A 25,342-nucleotide genomic window follows, 5' to 3' on the forward strand; every position below is an offset into this window, starting at 1 on the left:
AACAGTTCTTCTTTGTTTGGGATGTCTAGAGAAACCAAAAATGTTTTCATACTCAATAAGTGAGCAGTTGTTGCTATGGAATCTATGCTTGCTAGGAAGCTATATGAATAATATAAAGATCTGAATTGGCTGCGTGCAGTACATTTATAATGACAAATGTTAAGTTTCATCGACTTCACAACTGAACATGTCTATATAGAGTCGTCTGCTGAACAAGAACATATATGCCCTTTACATATAAAGATATATTCTTTAAAGCGCTACACCCTGCATCTCAAAATTAAAATACTCTTGAGAACAGCATCAAGTATTTTCTCTGCATTAAATTCGGCGAATTTCACATAAAGTATCTCAAAGACTTGCGCTTAAGTTTATCGCGTTTTTCTCACTTGTTTCTTGATATTGAAATTAATTTTTGGAGCTGCTGGCGACAACAGCAGACAACAGCTGTTACCAGGCAGCCTCCTCAAAATAACCGCCGTCCGCCCCTCCGTTTGCTGACTTTATTGTGTGACTTGTAACTTTTGTAAAGCGTTTTTGGCGCTCAACTTGAATTTCGACGCTTGACTTGGGCAACTTTCGCGAGTGACAGTCGCCAGTTGAAGCCCGCCGAGCCAAAGTTGCAGCAGCGGCCTTTTAGACGGCGCAAATTACTTCAAGTTTCTTCTCTTTTTATTTGTTTGTGTTTTCTTTTTTTGTGACATTCAAGTGCTTAAATGTCTCTCATGAGTCGCGCACGTTTAGCTCTTACACGTCATTTGAGTGCACACTCGAAAAACTAACAACTACAACTAGAGCCATGAATTAAACGGAAAGCAGCTGCAGCAGCATTTTGGCGTTAAGTATTTTTTGCTTGCAGACACACACACAGAGGAATGGGCAACCGCAGCGGAGCGCGCGCAACGTCAAAGCTAGAGACAAGTTCAACTTAATCAATTTAAAGTGCTTACCGCAAAGTCAACAGTTCAAACTAACCGCAAGGCGGTAAACACACACCCGCACATAGAGGCAAGCCGCACGCCACGCCCCCACACCCTCACTCCCTCACTCTATCTCTCCAATGCTTGGTCTGAGTTATTAGGCAAATTGCCGCACATAGACTCTCAGCAGGTTGTCGTTTGACTGACCAACAAGTGCCCAAAGCCCAGTGCCCAGTGCCCAGTGGCCAGCGGCCAGTCTTGAGTCTACATTGGAGAGTGGACATTTCCTAGTGTCCAGTTACCTACCCCCCATTGTCCTGGCATATTAAGTATCCTTTTCACTGTGCGCCTTTTGTTTTTTTTTTTGTTCCGGCACGCTGCGACGCTGTCAACGTTCTGCACATTGCCGCAACCCGCAGGCCTCTTTGCCTAGCGGCTGGCTTGTTTGCCTACGTGTATTTATGTTTACTCTGTTGTCAACATTGGAAAATTATGAAAATTAATATGAAAATTGTTGTTATTATGGACACTCTGCTCTTGTCCTGTGCGTGTGTGCGCGCGTGTGTGTGTGTGCGTTTGTTTGCATAGCCAATTGTTAGTTTTGGATTTAATTACTTGGCTCAACTTCAACATTAATTTGATTGAGTATTATGCGACATTCAGTCCTGGTTTAGGTTCGTGCCGAGTTTAATGTTGCCCAATTGACAGCACACTTAACCCTATTCGCCCTCTTTCAATCCCAAAAAGGGTCTGCAGTTTTCCCAGACAAAAACATTTGGCAAAAGAAAAACCCACAGCGCTAGCTGCTCGTCTGAGCAAATCAATTGGGCGACCGCTTTGCACTCTCTACATTTGCATTGCTTCGTTTTTGTTGCTGCTCTATTTGCATGGAATTATGCAATCAGCTTACATGCAACACACACACACACACACATGCAGGCATGGCGTGTAAAATATGCGAGAAAAACTTAAGCCATGCATGAGGCTGCAAGGATATGCAAAATAGGGCAAAGCCGCGCTAAGAGCTGCAGAGCAGAAGCAACAAATGACAGCTCAATCTGAAAATTGAATACACATACGGATTCTATGATGATCATAAGCCTGATATAATGTAAATTGGCTGGTTATAATAAGACAAGTTATGATTATGATGATTTTGAGCTTTATTTATTTAAATAAAGAATGCTTTGATATAAAAATTTACCAAGTTAACTTTAAGTCTATGTTTACGGATTTACTGACTGGCTGATTGCTTGCTGACCAAAAATTAATAGCTAGATAGCTAAAACGTTTACAGTAGTTACCTAATAAATTGCAACTTCCACACGCAACTGTGGAATATTAGTGGAAAGCGATTGTACGAAAAGTTTTTGTTTACCATCCGATCTGCTTCAAAATTATTATGAAAAATTGTTCTTAAAATTGATTTCGGATATTTTTCACAATTATCCTTCAAATCCACCAATTGCGCAAAATCCACTTTGCCAAGTGATAATGTGGGCTTAAAGATCAAATGAATAGAAAAGTGTTGCTATAACTTGTCGAATGCAAATCCTGCTAATTTTTTCTACAGTTATCTTCACATTAGGGCAATATCAACATCATAAGCGTAAGATTATGCAGCATAGTGTAAAATGTGGCGGTTAAACTAATCAAAAGACAGCAACGCTTTTATAAATGGTTCACACATTTTGTTTTAGCTATAATTTGCCTAACCCATTAAAAAATGACACCTTTAATTAGAGCTGTTAATAGCCCGGCAAAATCAATTCTATATCAATTAGCGAGCACTTAAAAATTAGATAAACACTCAAAGAAGAAAAACAATAGTTAGAATCTCTGATAGAAACGTCATAAAACTCTCAATTAACTATGTCGAATGTCAATTGATATCGACATCGGCTATAAAGTGAAATTGCCCAAATTAAGCAGCTGCTTGAAAAGTCCTCTCTATAAATATCTTCATAATTCATATGGATTTTAACGAGTTATGGCTAGTGTGGAGGGAGGAGGGAGGTAGGCAGGAGAGGGCTGGCTGACTACGGCAGCCATGACAGTTTTTTATGACACTTTTTATTTCCTGTAGGCAAATAAAACAAGCAGCAGGCAAAGGGGCACAGCTCGTGTGCAGTCAAACTTTAACTTCATTATCATGATGGCACTGAATGCAGTAAATGCATTTTATTTATTATTATTATTTACAAATGCATTAAACACCATATTTAATTGCATCATAAAAACGGGTCGTTGCGACAATTGGACAGCCAACAGCCAGTCGAACTGTCTGCCACCGAAAAAAAAAGAAAACAACCCAGCAATGCAATTGTATCTGTATCTATACAGCCGTGTTGCGTGTATCTGTTCGTATATTTGTATTTGTAGCTGTAGCTGTAGCTGTATCTGTATCTGTTTATTTAGTTGCATTGCTTATCGCAAATGCTTTTCCTATAACGCTTATGCGTGTGATATTTTTATGGGTTTTCCAGCCAAGCTGATAGACAAGTTACGATTTTGGCTGCTGTTTCTGTTGTCTAGTGTTGTTGTTGTTGTTTGCTGTTCACAGTTTTTCTTTATTATTTACACAATTGACCCTTTCACACCAAAAACTCATTGAACTTCGACAGCAACAGCTCACGCATACATAGGTCCAGTTCTTAGCTGCGAGTGTGCCTGTCTATGTGTGTGTGGGTGTGTGTGTGTGTATGTGTATTTGTTGTGTGCACCTCTCGCTCAACTGTAAATAGTCATAAATGTTTTGTTTATGTTTACAATTTAGCTGCTGTTGTAGTTGCTGTTGCTGTTGCAGTTCGTGACTCCTCTAATGTTGTCGACGTGGTTGTTGCTGCATGTTCCGCAGTTGTTGCTGTTGCTGCTGCCACTGCTGCTGCTGCTGTTCGAGCCAAGATTTCTGAATTGGTAATGGAGCATGTGCAGTTCAGAGAGGTGAGCGAGCTGCATTTTATTGCTATCTAAATCGCTGACCAGCGAGGCCATTTACGTATGCCTTGGCTTATGTCTTGGCTTTTATTTGCTTTTAATTTGACTTGAAACGGGACTTAAATGTCAGCCGTACAGCTCTAATCTACATATGTTAGAGAAAATCGTCTAGCCCCCCTCCACCCCACCTCTTCACTTGTCTAAATAAATCTCTGTTTTTTGGTAGCTACATTTATATGCCATATAGCATATTATGAATGCATTCAATTAAGTGACCACAACAATTAAACTCATTATGTTTTCGACAAAAATTAAGCATGTTGCAGTTATTGTTCTACCGCTTTTGTCAACTCAACATGTAACTGCGCAGTAAATTATTTATAATACCAAAAAAGCTTTATAAACACATGCACTTCACATAATTGCAAACAAGGCCTAATAACATTATAGAACACAGTTTGTTTTTACTTTTGCAGCAGTTATTAGCGCTGATCTACTGAAAATCTGGTCTAAAGCATAACAAAAAGTCCATATAAATAATTAACAAAGCTCGAATGAAAACGGCATTCAATAAATAAGTTATTAATTGAGTTTAATAGATTAAGCAAAGGCTTGATTTAAGTTCGGAATATAATATCCAAATAATCCAATGCCATAAAAACTATAATAAATATTAATATTGAAGAGTATATAGCTTAATGTTACCAACTATGAATCTAATACGAATAGATGACTGGATCACTTAGACAGCTCAGATGCCGAATACTGCTATTAACTATAGTATCGTATATTTTTGAAGACAAACCTATTTAGCTAAAGTTTAATGCTCCATATTAAAATTATTTTTATAGCTCTTAAATTTATATTCAGCTCCAAGCGACAGCTCATCAATAATTCTCATTGACTTAAATACAATTCTCTTAGGCCAAGCAAATCTTTATCAAATCAGTCTTCGTCTTTTTTGTTAAGCTGGTTTTTCCAACCGGTTGTCCTCATCTAACTTTAACTCGGAGCTAGTCAGTTGTAGACAATAACTAAATTAGATTAGGGCAAATTAATTTAGATGCCAAAATAAAAAGGTGGCCCCAACAGTGAAACAAATCCCAACCAAATACAAAAATGTATGGAACATTAATTAGGACCAACAAATGACAACAACAAACGCGACTATCTAAATCATTCGCTTGTCTTTTCCGAAGAGCATTTTAAACTCAATTTATCATTGGGACTGATGAGCTAAGGGCGAGCTATAGATTAGACGACTAGCAGATACCTTGCACTGAAAGAAATTAAACATATGTGAATCAATGCGTAGATGGGAATTTTTTTTTAAATAATTTTGTAATTTTCTAGCTAGGCTAGAGGGATAAGATAGTCGCTGGAAATCGTAAATATATATTTAGAAGAGTCAAAATTGTGTGTCCCTGTCTGTCACATAAGTCGGCACAATTCCAAAACACCCTTCCAACACATTTTACTTATTACAGGGCACAACAGAAACGAACTAAAACCATATGATTAATGCCAACATATTGTTGGCAATCAATATAATGAAATAACACACAATTTAGCATAAATTATGCAAAGGGTATAATTAAATAATAATAAAATCGTATTGGTCGTCGCATGCATTGGGCCGTGCGAATGCAAAATTAACTTAAATTATTTAATTTATGTGCCCAAAAACTACAAAGCCAAACGGAATTTTGTGATATGCAGCAAATGCGAAAACGAATTTCGGTTCTGCAATTAAAAATGCGCATAAATTACAATTAAACAACAACAAAAACACCGTAAAACGACAACAAAATTAGTTTATAATTGCAATATAAATTATAAATAAATGCGCACGCCTGTCACAACAACAACGACAACTACGATGCGAATATTTTGCATAAATTAATGAATTACGAGAAGAAGTAGGAAAAAAAAGAAAACCCTAACAGAGAAAAACAAGCAACAATGAAAATTAATTAAAATATTCATAAGGCAAACTGCGAGGGCGTCATCAAACAGACGATTAAATGTCAAATGCAGCCATGAAAAAGAAAAATGCAAACTTTTTGCCTTTTACCACGAAGTTTAAATAAAGCTGCTCAAGTTTTTAAACTAGTGTAGAATTATAAATAGTTAAGTTTTATCACAACTTTCTTTTTTTTTTTTAATTATTTCAGGCAAAACTTGAAAATAGTTTTTGATACTCTGAATCTATTTGGGAAGAGGGAGTATACAAGGCAGCAGAAACCTTTATATGAATATAGAAAAAGTCTAAGCATTAGTAGGACGTATATCTGGTTCGAAATAAGATATAATGCCAATTTATTTATTTAAAATGTCTAGATACCTTAGAGCTGTCAATGTATGTCACTATATAATTAATCGACACATATTAGTTTTCTTTATTTCACAAAACATTTATTTTTGTGTTTTTTGAATTTAATATGTTTGCCGATATTTTAGATCGCACTTTCAAGCTCGTGTCTCCCTTTCTGACATGAGTATTCTTCCAACTACCATTTCACTTATTACATACTGCTATAATATTATTTATATAAATTTCTTTATACCACCAGGCAGTCTTCAGCTAGCTTTAGGTAACCATATACGCTGGCAGTCACAGTTATTACAGCTATTTTATAAGAACCTGCGATTTAGATCCCCAACATGGATTAGCTATTTTTAGGGCTGTTTTCATGTAGAGCGTGGGCGCGACGTGTGAAAAGCGGTTCTTGTTTTCTAATTAATGGTGCCGAGGCACAACTGCAACAGCTCCAAAAAAAAAGGAAAAAATGCCTTGAAAAAGGGTTCAGTGCTCTTGGATGTTGTTGGTGTTTGGCATTTCCTGTAATTTGTCGAGCACGGAAATTGCTAGCTGGCCAGGCGCAGAGTGTGTAGAGCTCGTTGAACGTTTGGGCCACTTGCATATTAATTTAAATATAATTATGATAATTTTTATTGTCAAGGCAGCGCAGGCTGCCACATGTTGATGTTGGCCCCGGGCAAACAACCCTTGCAACGTCCCTTACCATCCGATTGGATTAGTTATTGAGTTATTTTAAAACTAAAAAGGCAACGATCCAAAAACAACTGACGCGCCTCGATGAACCAGTCCAGTTCTGGCCGGGCCAACAACTTGTGACTGACATTTGTGCGTCAAATTAAGTGAACTCTTTTTTAGTTGTTTTTTTTTTTTGTTTTTTGGATTTTGTTGCAAGGAGGCAGCAGCAGCGGCAGCAGCAGCCGCCGCCGAGTCAGTGGCACATGGTCAACAAGAACTCGGCTTCCTGCCTGACTCGGTCTGACTGACAGACTGAGTGACTGTTATTGTTGTTGTCTTCGGCCTGTCCCCTGCGTTGCGTAAACTATAATTAATAACAAAACATGTTATGGTTATGGCCGCGCTGCCGTCTCTTGAAAATTGTTTCTTTGTGCCCGCGCCTGCGGCTCACAAAAGGCGGTCGCTCTCTGGATCTGGGTCCGGGTCTGGCCTGGGTAAGCGGCGGCTGCTGCTGCTGCTTCTGCTGCTTATTCTGATTCTTTGGAGTCTGACTCTGGGCCTGTGCAACATATGTTATGCATTTTTTAGCTGTCTTCGGCATTCGAAAAATTATGTAGCATTTAATTAGCGCATAATTGCAGCGGTCGCAGCTCACTCGTTAGCTGCGAAAGCTGACAAAGACAAAGCTCTGGCTTAATCCGCGCAGCTACTTAGCGAACAGTCCCAGGGAAATGTCAACGCATGTCAAAATGTCTGCTTTTCCACGCGCCCACCCGATCCCTTTTGCACCCGTGCATCTGCTAGTTTTATGCATTTTCTATTTATTTTGTGGTCTAAGTATGCGGCATACAAGTTCAAAAGCAGTCAAAAGCTTCTGTTGGAAAACTCTTCGTCTACGACATCGTCATCCTTTCTCTGCGATTTTCTCCTTCCCGGCTTTTGCCAGTTCGCCAGTTGCCAGTTCCTTGTGGCTTGGCAAATACTCAACAAACCATGAAAGTAAATAAATGTTTTGCAACGTTGCAGAAATAAAATGCAATTTAAGTCGCACCAAAATGACTAACACGACCCCAAAAAAATAAAAAAATAACAAAATAGCGGCAAAACTGAACAAAAAACTCAAACATCTAGAACGTTGCAGCGCAGCATGCCTTCTGTCTAGGCTGCAGCCTGCTGCATATTTCTCGGTTTTGTTTTTTATATTTTTTGTGTATTTTTTATATACATACATTTTTTTTTTTGCATTAGAATCGCCTGTTTTGTTGGCAGTTAAAGTTACCGTCGCACTGTTTGGGGGCTTCAAACTTTTGCATTCTGCCACAAAGGAAAGTGAAATGCAAAATGGGCGTTTCGACTTGGATGTCTTAGTATATGTTTGAGTTGTGGGAATGCAATTGCAGAAATGCTTAAATAGTAATGCTTAAATAGTAATAAGCAATATTTGTTTAATGATTTAATTGTGCATACTAGAAGTATATAGGCATTAAATTTATTAAATGTAAAATATAGTTTATTATGGCACTTTGTATACGAATTCAGCTGTTACACAATTTAAAAAGCAAATACTCGAAAAAGTTGAATAAAAGATAACATCTTAAAAAACTACTGAAAAACTCGAAAATCAATTATAATTGAATTTTTTAATATTTGCTATTATTTTAAACGTTTTTAAATATATATGATATGTATATACATTTTTTGCGACTCTATCAAACGGCAGCTCTTATTGTGAATGTTTTAAATAATTTGTTAGGCCTATTGTGTTTTATGCTCCTCCTGGGAAACGTTCAAGTAAAACGAATTGAAAACCGAAAAAATAAAAGGAATAAATGAAAAACACGCAAAAAAGAAGTGCTGCAAATGGCAGACGAAACGGAACAATAATTAAAGCAAAATCAACTACAACAACAACAACAACAAGAGGATCAAAATGGGGACACAACGAGCAGAAAACCCCAATGATAAAATCCAACGCAGCAGCTCCTCAAACTTTGAATGGATGATGTGCGCCTGGTGGATGGCTGCCCCATGCAACAAAATCATGTCGTTCCAGTTGTCGTTTGTTTGTTGTTGCTGCTGCTTTTTGTTGTTCTGTCATTGATGCCGCTGCCGCGTTGATTTGTTGTTTTTGCTGATGAGCCAAGGCAGGAAAAACAGAAAGAAAACACCAACAAAAAAAATCAGTGCAAAAGTCGAGTGCAGGCCAAGGCAAGAATCCACAACGTCAACTGGTTGGGTGTCGCTGCAGACTACTTGAAAAAAAAAAACAGACAAGCAGCGGGTGGGGGGTGGCTTGGAGTAGAGAAAAACTGCAGCAGCAGCAGCAGAGGCAGCAGCAGCCTGCGCCCCCAAATGCAGCTCAGCTAGCCGCGCCCCTCAATTGACAGTCACGTCATTTTAGCCAGCGGAACACACACGCAGCTAGGCCAACAAACAGATTTACCAGACAAGCAGGTGGCAAAGGCTGCAAGCAGCAACAACAACAGCAACAACACCAGCAAGAACAACTACAGCAACAACTGCGACAACAACAACAACAACTGCTATTGATGTGCCACGCAGTAGCAGCGGTAATTGCTGAACGGTCTACGGTCCATGCAAATTTTGCCTTTGCGTGTCTAGGCCTATGCACACACACAAATATACAAACACACATACTTACGGCCCGCCCATCACTGGCTGCCGCCTTTTGTGGCAAGCATTCAGTTTGAGTTTGTTTCTGGCTGAGATTATGTTGTACTTTTCGAGAATTTAGTTGTCCTTATGCCCTTGTAGCTGCCCAGGCGTTATAAACTTGTCATCAAGTGTGCAACACAATTAGGCATTATCATTCAAAGTGAAAAACAAATAATCAAAGCATTAAGAATAAGATATACGATCGCAAATAAAATAATATACAATATAATAAACAAGAAAATATCAGATTGCTTTCGTATGGAAAATATATTTATTATTTAAAAATAATGCAATTTTATTTATTTCTTTATCTTTATTTACTTTATCTTTGTCTTTAAGAAACAACTAAACTGTAAAATTTGTAATAAACATAGAAAATGATATATTTTATTTTATTTTATTTTTTAATTTAATTATTATAAACAAGATATTTTATTATGTTTTATAAACCATACAATTTTTTTGATTTTCTTATTTAATTTTTTTTTAATTCTCTTGTTATTTTTTGTGAAAAAATTTGAATTTTCCAAATTTAGATTACTAAGCAAAAAAATATAATTGAAAAATATTAGCTCAAACTTGAAATAAATCTAAACTTATGCTGCATATAGTACATATTTCTGTACAAGTCTGCAGATTAGATCTTTATATCATATAACTAATTAGAACTAACTTTTTAAAATATAAGTTCGGGCATGACAAATCGTTCGTTTTTTTTTTTGATTCCCCAACCAACCACAAATTAACCTAGCATTTTATAAAAATCTAATCAACATCGAGCTACTGTAGCACATGGCTTCGATGGGAAATATTATGTAGCACAATATAAATTGGTCTGCAAGAGTATTAAATGTTCGGCACGGAAATATAGCTTATTGGTTCTCTTTTATTGCTGCTGCTGTGCTTAGGGCTTGGCTCCAGTTGAGATGATTTCAATTAGTGATAAATCAGTGACTGCCAAAGGAATAAACACACAGACAAACACACACACACGCACACACACACACTGCACACACAGATACAGAGTGTTGTGCAACGGAATTATAGCATTAACAAATTTATTTATAACACAAATTAAATAAACCATTGCGAGGCACTGTTTGAGGCAACTAGCGAATGCAATTTGCAGATTTACCTCCTTTTAGCTCCCCACAGCCGCCAGCCCAGCAGAGCTCATCTGCCAAGTGACTGTCTGTCCGTCCGACTGGGCTGTCCGTCTGCCCGGCACTGTTGCTGTGGCTTAGGCCAAATTGCAATTGCAATTACCAATGGCCGTGGCGCAACAACGTGGCATAAAACAACTAAACAACGCAGAGCGACGACAGTTTGACTTGCAATTTTGCTGCTGCCGCTGCTGCTGCTGCTGCGGCTGCTGCTGCCGCTGCCGGCCGGCGGTCGCATCATCATCAACATTGAGCGCACGCCTGTATCCAGGCTGGACACCCCGTATCCATTACTCGTTCGAGGAGCCGCTCGGTCAGCGCCAAATGGATATGGGGGCCGTTTACAAGAGCGGGAGAAAGGGAAAGAGGCCGAAAAATGCGCGCGTTTCAAGCCCTGCGGCTGACTGGCCCAGCCTGGACGGGGCTCTGGCCAAGTTTGCGAGAAAATCGATTTCTGCTGCTGCTACGCTTGGGCCAGTGCCGCCTTTTGGGTCCAGCTGCCGCCCCGGCCCGCCCCAACTGCGCTTTGCCAGGACCTGTACGTCTGTTTGTTTGTTTGTCGCTTTTAATGTTCGCAACGTACCACCGCGCGGAGGCGACTCTTGACTGATTTTTATGCTTTTGGCCCAATTGCCCCGCAGTAGCCCAGGCGCAGGCACAGGCACAGGCACAGGCACAGGCTGAGCCACTGGCTGAGGCAGAGGCCTAGCGACCGGTTTGGGGCAGCGTTGATCTCTGCGTCAACACAGCATCATGCAACGTCCCTGCAAAGCCCACCCGCTCCCCGCCGCGCCCCATTAGCGGCTCTTTGTTTGCCTTGCAGTTTTGCAATACATAAGGTCATTCCCTTTGCTCTTGTTATTGTTGTTGTTGCAGTTGTTGCAGTTGTTGCTGCTGCTGTTGTAGTTGTTGCCGCGCCTGCACGCTTTTCGTTTCGTTTGATGGCAGCGCGCACGCGGCCTTTTGTTAGTTTTTCCAGGCGCATTTTCATTATTACTGCCATACATATATATATATACCCTTTGCAAATGTGGCCCAATTACTTTAATAAGACACTTGCCGATGAAGGCATTTGCGCTTAACGTACATTTAACTGGGTAACTTATTTTGCAGCTTGTGTATTTCATTTTACTTTTATTTAATTTGTACTTTAATATTTATAATTTTTGATTAAAGAAAAGCAAAAATTGAAAGCACCTAATATATTTAAAACTTCCTCGAGGCTTAGGTTTTCTAAAAGTTATGAATAACATTTTTCTTTACATTTTTGTAGCTCTATTTAAATTTAAAGAGTTCAATTTTTATGATACTTTGAAAACTCTTGATCACACATAATTTTAAACTCAGAAAGGAATTTTCTATTCCAGCTGATTTTAATTAAAGAAAGTTTCCATTTGAAAATATCACTGCAAATCTTTTATATGACAATTGGCACAGCTGCAAACCAAGTTAAAATCAAAAAGGTTCAAACACAAAATTCGATTTTAGTTCTAACTGTAAACCTGAACTTAAAAAAAGCCGAATCGAAAGTCGAATATAATTTAAAAATTGAGTTGATTATAAATAGGAAAGCTTTGAGCAAGACTCCACAATATTTAATTTATTGGAAAAGGTTTTTCGCAACTCAAATAGACAAATTAATAATTTTCTCAGCTAACTCCTTTCTCAACTCTCCTTTTTGAATATCTTAATCTTATGTTATCAACGAGTTACTTCATAAACCTAAGATCACCACAAATATATTTAAGTAAATTTTGCTTATAACTGGCATTGCATTGTAAAAAAGCGTATTCACAGTTCGTCAAATTGGTTGACTTTATGTTTTGTATACGGACTACTCACAGAATGAATATTTGAGTGTTGTATTTTATTCATTGCACTCACAATTTGATGCTCGCGGAATTGCACGTAGTATTTGCCGAGGCTTTAAGTAAAGTTTCTGTTGCCACTGTTGCCGTGGCTTAAAGTTGGCCGAGAGGCAGCGACTGCTTATCGCATAATTGGTAGCAATGTTGGCTGCCACTTTTTGCGCTGCTTCTGCCGTTGCGGCTGCTGCTGCTGCTGCTGCTGCGAGTCGGACGCATTCCGGACATGCCGGCAAAACACTTGTCAGCGACTTAAATGGCGCGCAGATGTGCCACGGCATTAGCTGGCCAAGAAGGAGCCGCATTCACGTCCAGGGCGGACACACCTCTGCCACAGACACTGCAAGGTGTTGCCGCTGATGTTGCTGCTGTGGTTAGTGAGACATTTGATGTGATTATTGAGTTATGCCCAACGGGGGCAGCAGCTTCGCATATTTCTCTTAATTTTTTGATAAAGTTATTTTTTGGTTTTTGTTGTTGTGCAGCCAAAATGTATGAGAGCAACAATAACAACAGTAATAATACAACATACGAATAACTAGAAGAGGTAGATAAAGCTTTTACCGTTGCGCCGGCAAACTTCACCCACGAAGCAGCACAGCAGCAGCGACGGCAGCTGATGAAAACATGGGAATGACAAAACTAGGAAAAGCAAAGTCAGCAGCAAAGCAGCCAGCAGCAGCGCAGCAGGCTCACATTTTATAGCTACAACAACAACCCCAAATGAGTAGTGGCCAAAGAAGAAGTAAAAAACAACACAGATTGCCAGCAAAAGCAACAACTACACACACACACATACACACATACTTAGCCACGCAATGCTGGCAGAGCACTCCAGCTGTGCTGCCTGCAATCAATAAAACGGATTAGGAATATCCTCAAATGCGACGCTCGCACAGAGAGAGGTAGCGTGAGAGAGTGAGTGTGCGAGAGCAAAGGTTGGGCAGAGAGCACAGCATTAGAAAGCAGCGTAGCCCTAGTCCGAAGGTGACTGCAAATCATTTACAATAACAACGACAAATGCGAATAAGGCAGAGGACAAAAGGGAAATAAAAGTAGCGGCACTTACCATGAAATTTTGAAGCTGCGTTAACGTTGGCAGCGACTGCTATTGGTGTTGATTGTTGCTGAATTTATGTTTTATATTATCTAAAAACTCGAAACACACGCGTTTTGCAGATTTACCGTTTTGTTGGCGCGACAACCGCCGTAAAGAGCTTCAATTGTTGTTGTTGCGCTCCTTTATGTCACACTTGCAACACCAAATTCTTACGCTCGCTCACTCTTTCGCGCGCTGTCTGACTGTGACCTTAGCGCCAACGACCTTTGGGGCGGCGTCGCTCGAGAGCGTCTGCCGGCAAAAACACACAAATTGTATGCGCTGTTGTTGTTGTTATTTATTTATGCAAAAAAAAACTGTGTACATTAATTGCATGCAAGAGACAGCGACAGCGACTGAGGCAGAGGCTATGACAGCGGCAGCTTCTGCCTGTTGGTCTTGTTGTTGTTTTTGCTGTCTACCTTTTATTTAAAAAGTCGCTGCTGCTACACATAATTGCAGCAGCCGGCAGCAGCGCCGTCGACGCACGAAAATTGCTCGTTTGTTTTTGTTGCTGCTGCTGCTGATGCTGCGGGAACACACACGATGTTAACGGCGACTGAGCGTGCACACGACAAGAACAACAACAGCAACAACAAAATACTGATGCCGCTGCTGCTGATGCTGCCTGTCTGTGTGTTTGTGTGTGTGTTATCACGATTTCTTATGCTGCACGTGAAGCTCTCAAGCTTGTCATATACTCGTATTATAATTATTTGATTGTCTTTATTGCTTTCTGTTTTATTATTATTATTATTATGTACCGCACACGCGCCCCGTTAAATAATTTGTATTTATGTTCAATTGCATTTTGTACGAATTCAACTTAAAAAGAAACACAAAACTAAAACGTGTAACATAAAATAAAATTAAACATGTTTCCCGATTTATATTCACTTTTGTTTTACAACGAATTTGTAGAGCAACAAAAACCAACTCACGTTCGTTCTAAGAAAGTATTATATTAATATTGCGTTCTGTTTAACGTTCTTGCACTTCTTTTTTATCCTTTTACGTTACCGTGTTTTGTATTAATCGCTGTCTGTTCTTTCGTTGTGCTCGCTGTGTTTGCCGCTGCGAAGAAAAACACGTCCGTTCTCGTCAAGAGTTGCTCGGCAACAGCAACGAATCGTATAATATGAAACCTAACGAGCTCCAAACAGATAAACTAAACGAAGCGAAGTGAGACGACGGAATGCAACGAAACGCGTTCAGCGGATTAACTGAGCATTTCACTCAGGGAAATGAAACAAAGAGAGCGCCTAGCACGCAAAGAGAACGACCAAAACACATGTACACGCGTATAAGCTAAACGAAACGATGCGAATTGAAACTAAGAGAAAACTGAACGAATCACAAAATAAGCAAAAGATTCAACGAAATCTCCCACGCATTTACAGGTGATTCGAGGCATTAATTTTTAAATTTCTTTAAAACAGACGATCCAGACTACCCAGCAGCACCTGTTGGTATCTGACAGATAAAAATAAATCCTAAATTTCAATACAAAAATACCTTCATCTCTTGAAATATAGAAAAATCTAATTAATTAATGATTAAGACTCAACTCTCACTATAAATTTGAATGGGACAAAATGTGAACAAAAAAAAGTAAACTAAATGTGCGCATCATATACGAGAATATTTAGTTCAATATTTCAAGTTTTTAGCCTTTCGAGATCGATACGTTCACACAGACTAAACCGACTCAACTCGTCCTCCTGATAGAAAACATATATACAGTTAACTGTACATTTACATTTTTGTTTGCTTTATTTCAATTTTACTGTAATTATGGGAACAACTTAAATTAAATTTATATGAATATTTACAATACATCTTATTCTACTGTTAAGTCTAACATACAAAATTTACAGGGGTGTTTATATAAAGCGATCTGAGAGATCGATTGGGTGTATACAGTTAACAGAAGATGTTTTCTTAAAGTAGAATTATGTTAAATACATTTGCACGAATCCATTTTAAGAATTTTAAATGAGTTCGGGGTATACAAAGTAAAGTGCGACCCATTATCCCCACCATGCCAGGAAGTATGCAATGAGAAGTGAATTGCAATACTCTAAGAGGTCAAATATTAATATTCTAGTATACTTTAAGTAGTGTGTAATTTGTAAAAATTAATCATCATTAATAACCTATTGCAGCGTTAACCTGACACAATTGCTTTTGTTTTTATACTTGTGTCTATATGTTTAACATGTTTTTGGCGTGCTAAATGGTATTTAGAAAGGGTATTATTAGCGAAAAGATTAGCTACTGCAAGTGCTATATAAGGCCTGTGCTGTTCCAACAGACTAATTAGAAGTATTTTTTTCGGAGCTGTTAAATGGTATCCCAATCGATTTTTAGAAAGTTTTGTTTGCTGCTTCTGGCACTTGAGGGCTGTGAGGGCAAAGTAAGTAAATCTTCAAATCGATTTGAACTGTGCACAGTTAATCAGGATACTCGTACTTGGATAGCGTAATTGGGACTACGACCCGATATTCCTTACCGGCAACAGCTCAGATGAGACTAAGCTGAAGCCCGATTTTCGTGTAGAACGCGTGGGTCGCTACGAAGTTGGCTTTTCGGGCACCCTGGACTGGCAATATGATATCGATAACACAACTATGGTGAGATTAAAGGAAATGTAACTTCATTAGCTATAATTCAAATCATTTTTGTTGAATACTTGACAGGTTGAGGTACAGATCTTTCGCAGCTCAAGCGGCAGCGAAAGTGACTACCGACTGATCCCCTTCGCTGTTCCAAAGAGACCTCTTGCGACTACAAAGGCCATATACGATGATCTGTTATATGCCAATATTAAACACTGTTCTAATATGCCCCGATTTGAAGGGGATGCTTTGCTTCCATGGCCCAGGAATCTGTACAAATTTCATATGTGTGACTTCAGAAATGGATTATTCCCTGAAATACTAATGGATGGTTTCTATAAGATTAAGATCATCGTGACTGGCGAGGTCGAGTGGAGCGTGACTTTTGTTTCAAGGATAAGGACAACATTATTCTAATGGAATGAACATAATATAGGGAAAATTTAATCTGGGCTTAGTTGCATTTCACGTAATATTACTAGCTATGCTCTGCACCTTTTGCTGTTTTGCTTTTTTGCTTGGTTTGTTATTTAGTTTAACTTATTCAAAAGCGAGATGCTCCTCTTTCTTCGAATCTATTCAAAATATATCCATTCAAATTTGAAATACTCGGAACTGCGTTTGTTTCCGTACAGTTTCTTTGAAGTATTATTTACGTGAATTATTATTAACTGAAAATAGAATTACATAGATAAGTAGCAATACTTGGAAATGGCATTTGATTTAACTTCAATAATATATATATTTATTTATAAAGGGCTTAATATGCATATCCTGGCAGCTCGGCAGCAGCTCTGTCTGGCAAGGAAAAAGCGGACGAGCCCACAAGAGCCAGATCAGGTTCCCCTCTAGAGGCCTTTTGTGGTATCCCGTAGACTTCCGCTAAATCAGAAAATCTCTGGCAAGAGAGCCTCTCGGCTGGAAGGTGGGCGAGGCCAACTATGCACATTCTATTCGAATGCGCCCAGCAAAGGGCAGAAGGCTGAGAGTTTGACTTCCCAGTTGAGATAAGGGCTTCTTTAGCAAAAGTAACTCCTGCTCAGTTAGGCAGCACCAGGCACGATAGCCCATCGTAAACGCAGTGCAGCTCCCCTCTATTTTACATTTTATATTATAACTAAAACCGAGTCCAATGATCTCTTAACCTTATATAAACCGTTCACCTATAATTAAGCATTTGTACATATGCCTGGTCCACGGTTGCAAAATATCTCCTTCAAATCGGTGCATATTAGAACAGCGGTGAATATTGGGATATAGCAAATCATCGTATACCATGTTCAAGACAGGTTTCTTTGGTAAGGACAAGGAATCCTGTCAAGCATTCAAAAATAATGAGTTGAATTATAGCTATTATAGTTACATTTCCTTTAATCTCACCATAGTTGTGTAACCGATATCATATTGCCAGTCCAGGGTGCCCGAATCTAAAAATCGCTTGGGATATCATTTAACAGCTCCGAAAAAAAAAGACTTCTAATTAGTCAGGTGGCACAGCACAGGCCTTATATAGCACTCGTGCCGAGTAGCTTATCGCTTTCTAGATACCATTTAGCACGCCAAAAACATGTAAAACATTTAGACACATGAATAAAAACAAAAACAATTGTGTTAGGTTAACGCTGCAATAGGTAATTAATGAAGATTAATTTCTACAAATTACAAACTACTTAAAATATACCAGAATATTGTAGTAGGACAAATACATGCATGTACATACACAAATAGATAGACACATTCTCAAGGCCATTTAGGCAACAATCTCCCGTTTGTTTTAAGCGCTTACATTCCTCATGCACTCTAATTCTTGTAAGAAGAGCTCGACAAGTCGAATCACGCCTCGTCTCGCTTGCACACACATAAACTTATTGTCAATTCGCTTTTAGTCTGTAAGCATGAAACGAACGCGAAGTCAGTCGCGATCGAACAGTCGAATAAAGAAGACGTATCAAGATAAATCGTGTGTTTTACTTTGAAAGCGGCATTTGTCTTCTACAAATTCAGAAGTGGTCCAACCTAGCAAAAAATGGATTTGAACATTTTCACGGTCATCCAATTGAAAAATTGGCTATCTGGCTTAGGAGCACCGACGACAGGAAGCAAGGCGGAATTGATTGCTCGTCTAAACACATTCGCACCGAGTGTACGCGGCAGTGCCCCGGGTTTAGACGCTGACGATGTGGACATGCTGGAATCAGCTAGCTTGGGGAACAGACAGGCACGACCAAGGAGCAACAGCATAGATGTCGTGCAGCAGCAGAATATGGAAAGCGGCCAGATCGGAGCATTGACAACGCAGCAACAAGCAGAAGCCCAAAATAATTTACACATAGGCGAACTAATGGAAATAATTAGGCAATTACAAAGTGAAGCAAATGCGAGCAAAATTGCGCTACAGCAAATTCAGCAGCAAAATGTAACGGCAAACGGCAGCGGTGGCGACAGCGGCGGCGCCAGCAGCGAAAGCCAGAGCAGAGACAACGATAACGGCGTTGCCAACAACAAATGTCGAGACAGAGACGGAAGCGCTGGCATTGAAACAGCTGCAGAAACTCTACAAACTCGTGAAAGAGATAAAACTACATCAAATCGCGGATCAGCTGCAACAATCACAATCGCGAAAGAGGCGACGTTAGAATTCGATGGAAGCGGTAGCGCACGCATGTGGGTCAATCATATTAAAAACATTGCACAAATCTATGATTTAGACGACAATTACTTGCGCATGCTGTTTACGACAAAGCTGAAAGGAAAAGCGCAACACTGATTGCATTCCAATTCAACGCGCATTCTGGAGCCAATAGGAACATTGAGCAACCAGCTGATCGCGGCTTTCGAAGAAAAAATTTCAAAATCAGACATGCGACGCAAGTTCGAACAACGCAAGCGGCAAATACACGAAAAATTTGCGATGTATTTTGAAGACAAGATGATGCTAGCCGATACCATCAATATGGACGAAGACGAACTCTTAGAACAAATCATCGAGGGAGTTCCCTCCGAGACGTTGCGCGACCAAGCCCGGATTCAATGTTTCGCTAATCCTGAGCAGATGCATCATGCGTTTGCCAACATAGTTCTTCGAAGGCAAGAGCGGGTAACCCAGGGATTTCATGAATGCATGTGGTCTGAGCATAATTCTAGACACCCTATTCCATAATTCTAAGCTTGATTGAGGCTAAGGAAACCGAAGACATAAATGATGAAATACAGGAAGGGGGCAATAAACAGCAACTGTTAAGAGACCAGACTGTTAGTGAGCAACTGTTAAGAGACCAGACTGTTAGTGAGCAACTGTTAAGAGACCAGACTATTAGTGAGCAACTGTTAAGAGACCAGACTGTTAGTTAGCAACTGTTAAGTGATCAAACTGCAGCTGTTAGTGAGCGACTGTTAGACGATCAGAAAATTATGAAGAAAACAATGCACAACGAAACGGTTTCTTCAAATAAGTCATCAAATAATGCGACCGACGAACGAGAATATGTTAATGACAACTTTAGAAGAAAAGCTAAGAACGACCATATTTTAGATGATGTTATGAAAGAGAATTTTGACAAAGGTATGTTTTGCATAAATGTAGTAGATGATCAATTTCCGGATTACAACTGTGGGCAAAATTTAAGCTATGGAATAAAATGTCGGTTCATAAAAATGTTTGAGGAAACGTATATGCACGCAAAAAAGCCAAATGATCCAATCGTTAAATGTGAAATGAAAATATCCTTAGAAAACTATATATAGGAAAACGAACGACGGCAGGTTACTGTTTTGCGTGCCAGCGGCCAAGGAAAACCAATTACAAGCACAATCTTATAATTAATCATATTCAAACAAAAAGTAACTGAGATCAGGGGATCTTGATCGCAGGATGAGTTGTAGTAGGACAAATACATGCATGTACATACACAAACAGATAGACACATTCTCAAGGACATTTAGGCAACAATCTCCCGTTTGTTTTAAGCGCTTACATTCCTCATGCACTCTAATTCTTGTAAGAAGAGCTCGACAAGTCGAATCACGCCTCGTCTCGCTTGCACACACATAAACTTATTGTCAATTCGCTTTTAGTCTGTAAGCATGAAACAAACGCGAAGTCAGTCGCGATCGAACAGTCGAATAAAGAAGACGTATCAAGATAAATCGTGTGTTTTACTTTGAAAGCGGCATTTGTCTTCTACAATATTAAAGTTTGACCTCGTTAAGTAATGCAATTCACTTCTCATTGCATACTTCGTGGCTTAGTGGGGACTATGGGTCGCACCTAAGTTTGTATACCCTGCACTTATTTAAAATGGATAAAATGGATTCGTGCAAATGTATTTAACACGTATCTACTTTGAGAAAGCATCTTTCACCCGATTAACTGCATATATGTATGTTCTTGATCAGGACGACGAGTTGAGTCGATTCACTCAATTCCGTCCCTGCATAATTTCGTCCGTCCGTCGATGTCGATCTCGAAAACACAAATTACATTTCTTCGTGTACCATGCGCTGAACTAATTTCATATTTATTTGTTGCTATCTTGTTTCGCTTTGTTATCGATAAAAATCGATTTTGACAATTTGTTCCCTTAGCATAACTCGAGAGTTATAAGATCTACACAGGCCATACACACATTGTGGGTGCTCGTATAGTACACGCAGATTCAGGATATTTTCCTGTTTGAATACCTTCCTTCGTTCGGCTCGAAATTACAAATATCCTAATTTGACACAGATAGGGCCTAGATCTTTTTTTTAAGTCATTTTTAAACCCAGAAAATTTAAGAAAAAGCTGACTATAAGTGCCGAAGGTCTGGGGCCAAGGGACGAAGCAGCATATCTGCAGCGTAAACTGTACATGTGTGTGCATATGTACATATGTACAAGGCTCAACGCTGCGTTTAGAGTATCTGCCAGCGGGCACTTATTTGTTTTAATTTGTCATAAAAAACACTCTGATTATTATCTCACATGCTCTGAGTTTTGACACCGAGTATAAAGCCCGTGTTCCCTCCACAATCTTCGATTAAACTGAACTTCAAAGCAATTTGATTAATGTACAACTTATTAGGAGCTGTAAAATGTCCTAGCCATGTCTCAGTTCGTTCTTAATACTTGGCCCAGAATGTTGGCCTTTAGTTCGTTTAGCTTTAGCCTGTTTCTGCTGCTGCTTGTAGCTGGCGGCTTGAACACTTTTCCAGAATTAGCAGAACCAGGAAATTTTGGAACTAATTTCATCAACAACATCATTGAGAGAGTTCAGAGGGAAAGATCCGTGGATACGCTGTTGCTTATGAAACGCCAGCAGGACAGCAACTGCCCTCTGCAGGATATCAATTCCATGGGAATACCTAGTCTTCGCCTAGATGAACGAATCACAATTAATATAAAGCAGCGCTTTAATAGCGAGGCCCTCGCTCTGGTTTGCATGGCCGATCTTGGAGATGCCACCCTGCTGAGCACCTTGGCCCAGAATCTACATCGCATGAGAGAGGCGCCAATCATTGTGTGGCTACATAGTATGGACTCGGATCTACAGGAATTTCTGTCTATAATCACCCAACAGGCAGAGAAATATAGTTTGATCAACCTCTTGGTTTTTCGTACAGGCTTGTATGCTCTCGAAGACTCGATAATTGTCTATAGATTACAACCATTTCCAAAGGCAACTCTTAAACTTATCAGTAATTTAACTAAGGCACCATTTTTATTTCCAATCTGGCGAGATTTCCGCCGAAAGGTGGCCATAACAGTGCCCAGTCTCTCTCCACCGTCCAGTTATCTGCTCTCGGACAAGCGCACGGGCAGCAAGTACCTGGACGGCCACATGGTTCGACTCGTAAGGGAGTTTGCCCGGAAACATAACATAGAGCTCCGGTTGCAAAGAGCTGAGAATGAGAGTATTTGGATCGATAATCACAGTATTGAGAAAATGATATCGAAGGGTGAAGTGGACTTCCCAATGCATGGACGCATAAACACATTAAACATAGAATCTACGCCCTATGTTGATATGAGTCAATTATTTATTGTCGTGCCCTGCGGCCAGGAAATGAGATTAAGTGATGTTTATAGAAGTATGAGAACCTACTTTTTTGTGATGCTTGGCGTCTACTTTCTGTTTGCGCTGATCGAAACAACGCTCAAGCTGGCCAGCCAGCACATCTGGCGGCGCAGCTCGTGCCTCGGCTATTCAACATTTTTCATAAATCTGCACTCATTTGCCGGGGTGCTGGGTCATCCCATTGGCTTGCGTCGATATCGAAGCCCATCACTGCGACAGTTCCTGATGGTTATGAGCATTTTCAGTCTTGTTTTCGGCTGTTATTTCAATGCCAACCTGAGCTCTCTGCTGACCAAGCGGCCCTGCTATCGACACGCCCAGAACTTCGAGGAGCTGGCGGAAAGCGGCTTGCCCGTCATATACGACAGAATCATTGCGAATGTGACGGATGTGCACATGAAAGATCAAATTTTCAAAATACCCAATATTGTTTTCACGCCGAACAATCAACGCAACGATATGATGTTTGCCCTGAACTCGAGCAATGCCTATCAGGCACACAGCAAGTTGTGGGATATCGTGAATAGTCACCAGAAGAATTACAAAAAGCATGTCCTCTGCGCGTCGCCAGGACTGACCATTTTCCATGGCTATCCCATTGTGGGCATTTTGAAGGAGAATTCCATTTACATAAAAGCTGTTAACGAGTTTATTTATAGGACACACGAAGTCGGTCTGTCCCGTCACTGGCAAGTGGCCTCTGTGCGCAGCATGGTGGCATCCAAGAAGCAGCTTATCGATCAAAAGAGTTCACATACAGAGTCTACACATGCTCCATTAAATAATGAGGATCTACTCTGGGTTTGGAAATTGTTGGCAATATTATATGCCGCAGCAGGATTTGTTTTCATCGGAGAATTGGTCATGGCTCGCTGGCAAGGACGAGGTACCGCAAAAGCATCCTCAAGGGTGTAGATGAAACGATTCTCAAAACTAATTTTTAATTGATTTTAGGAGTTCAAATAATTTCAACAATTTGTATAAATTGCATCTAAACTTTCAGCAGTTGGCAAATAAATAAAAAAAAAAGGTATAATTATTATCAAAAAAATATATAAATATTAATAGTTTTGAAAAATTAGATTGTAGATTTAACACCCTTGCAAATATAAATTCAATTCTCCCCAATGATGTCATTATCGCCTTCTCCAAGCGATTGTCCTAATATTAACCCTGTGGTATCCCCTGGAGTAGTTCCAGTAGAACCTATATTAGAACCTGACCCAGTCAGTGAAGCTGCTTCAGCAACGTCAGCTTCTGGTCGAAAAGGTAGACCTTCGCGCAATCCAGCCCCGATTGTTAAAAGCGTCCGCCTCTTTTGCTTTGGATTTCTTCTTATTTAAAAAGTAGGACCCAAAGAGTAATGCTGAGGCTGACTACCTCAAAACAGGTTCACGTTACTTCAGGTGTCCCTCAAGGTAGTCATCTTGGTCCTTAACTCTTTGCTCTTTTTATAAATGATATCCCCTCGGTTATATCACATGCCCATATACTTATGTATGCGGACGATGTGAAACTTATTCTATCATACACTAATCCCCAACATCACTCTCGTCTTCAAGATGATTTGAGCGCTATGCAACTTTGGTGTTCGGCATCAAATTCATCTATCTCGTCAAGTATACAATGGTCAATACTTTATTGCAACGTATACTAACAGTTAAGGATCTAGGTGTTCTTTTTGATTCAAAACTCTTCTTCAAACTTCATATAGATTAAACATTTGTCTAAGGAGTTTAACGAGCCTTTCATAACCAAACTCCTTTACATCTGTCTTGTTAGCCCTATCCTTGAATACTGCTCTTGCATCTGGTCTCCGCAGTATAACAATAGCCAGGATCGTATTGAATCAGCTTAGAAGCAATTTCTACTTTTTGCCTCACGAGGTTTAAATCCTTCTCCAGCAGTCTTCTTCTTCTTGATCTTCCGTCGTTAACCAACCGTAGGACAATCCTCGGTGTTATCTTCCTACATAAGTTGATTGTTGGCGACATAGATTCTTCTTTTCTGCTTGGTCTTCTTCAATTCTCTGTTCCGTGTAAATCTACCAGGAATTATCGCCCCTTATTCCTACACAATTTTTTCGTGTTCTATGTAAAAATTATAATAGTTAGTATCACGTTTTCTCCACGTTTTCTACCCCTAATAAAATCGTTGCTTTCAGGATACCTTCGGGAACTCACTGACCATTCCCAGCTATGAGTAGGGGAACAGCTAGCCGGACAGGCTATAAATTTCCCCACTGGGTCGGTGGTTCCCATCACTATCTCTTTCACTCAATATTTCACTCAGAAATTCTTGGAATTTGCGCTTGCTGCTGCGCTTGTTTGCAGGCCAAAACATATTTTCTTTCGTGTTTCTTAACTGATCTTGATGAAATTTTCAGTAGTAGATCTTATTGTACTATAAAATATTCGTATATTCTCGAAATGACAATTGCATTTCAATTGTGGCTTAATTAGTAAGGCAATACAAATTGGTTTACTAACATGATTTATAGCTTTGTGGTGGTAACGGGGTGGTGGCGAAAGCTATAAAATGAAGGATACTTGATATATATATATACTATTCTAGAAGCCACATGTCAAGTTTGGTGACTCTAGCTCTTATTATTTACCCAATTTGCTAAAAAACCCGGATTTCGATATCGATTTTTATCGATTACTTGGAAACGGGGCAAGTCATCGAATATCGGGAACAAACTCGATCTGCGCGGCCACTAGGATGACCTACAGCTAAAATTTCAAGGCTCGGGCTCTTATAGGTTCTAAGATCCTTGCGCTCATACATACGGACAGACAGACGGACGGACGGACGGACGGACGGACGGACGGACAGACGAACAGACGGACGGACAGACAGACGGCCATAGCTAGATCGACTCGGCTATTAATGCTGATCACGAATAGATATACTTTATGGGGTCGGAGATGCTTCCTACTGCCTGTTACATACATTTGCACAAATACATTATACCCTTTTTACCCACTTTCAATGGGCTCAGGGTATAA

The 25,342-nt window shown here is 39.7% G+C and overlaps 3 protein-coding genes across 8 annotated transcripts in view; 2 read left to right on the forward strand and 1 right to left on the reverse strand.

Moving 5' to 3' along the window:
* The window catches only part of SKIP (Shal K[+] channel interacting protein), a 161,706-nt gene extending 146,917 nt beyond the window's left edge, over positions 1–14,789 (reverse strand). For 3 of the 6 annotated variants that reach the window (XM_064696562.1, XM_064696561.1, XM_064696560.1), the window contains exon 1: positions 13,629–14,786. The gene's annotated coding sequence lies outside the window, so the exon portion shown is untranslated. Of the gene's footprint in view, positions 1–13,628 lie in introns of all 6 variants that reach the window. The other 3 variants (XM_064696567.1, XM_064696564.1, XM_064696563.1) reach the window with 2 other exon arrangements.
* Positions 14,790–15,980: 1,191 nt separating this feature from the next.
* On the forward strand, positions 15,981–16,855 carry LOC135438759 (uncharacterized). Its single transcript, XM_064697230.1, has 3 exons — positions 15,981–16,074; positions 16,139–16,291; positions 16,358–16,855. Exons 1-3 carry the CDS (start codon positions 16,006–16,008, stop codon positions 16,691–16,693), a joined length of 558 nt encoding a protein of 185 aa, XP_064553300.1. The 5' UTR covers positions 15,981–16,005; the 3' UTR covers positions 16,694–16,855.
* A 4,537-nt stretch (positions 16,856–21,392) lies between these two features.
* On the forward strand, positions 21,393–23,246 carry LOC135438451 (uncharacterized). Its single transcript, XM_064696779.1, has one exon. It carries the CDS (start codon positions 21,393–21,395, stop codon positions 23,244–23,246), a length of 1,854 nt encoding a protein of 617 aa, XP_064552849.1.
* The last annotated feature ends 2,096 nt before the right edge of the window (positions 23,247–25,342 follow it).

The sequence above is a fragment of the Drosophila montana genome, unplaced genomic scaffold (genome assembly GCF_035044405.1).
Source record: "Drosophila montana isolate Dmon_TW-CO22-7 unplaced genomic scaffold, ASM3504440v1 contig_3848_1, whole genome shotgun sequence".
Classification (NCBI taxonomy): Eukaryota; Metazoa; Arthropoda; class Insecta; order Diptera; family Drosophilidae; genus Drosophila; species Drosophila montana.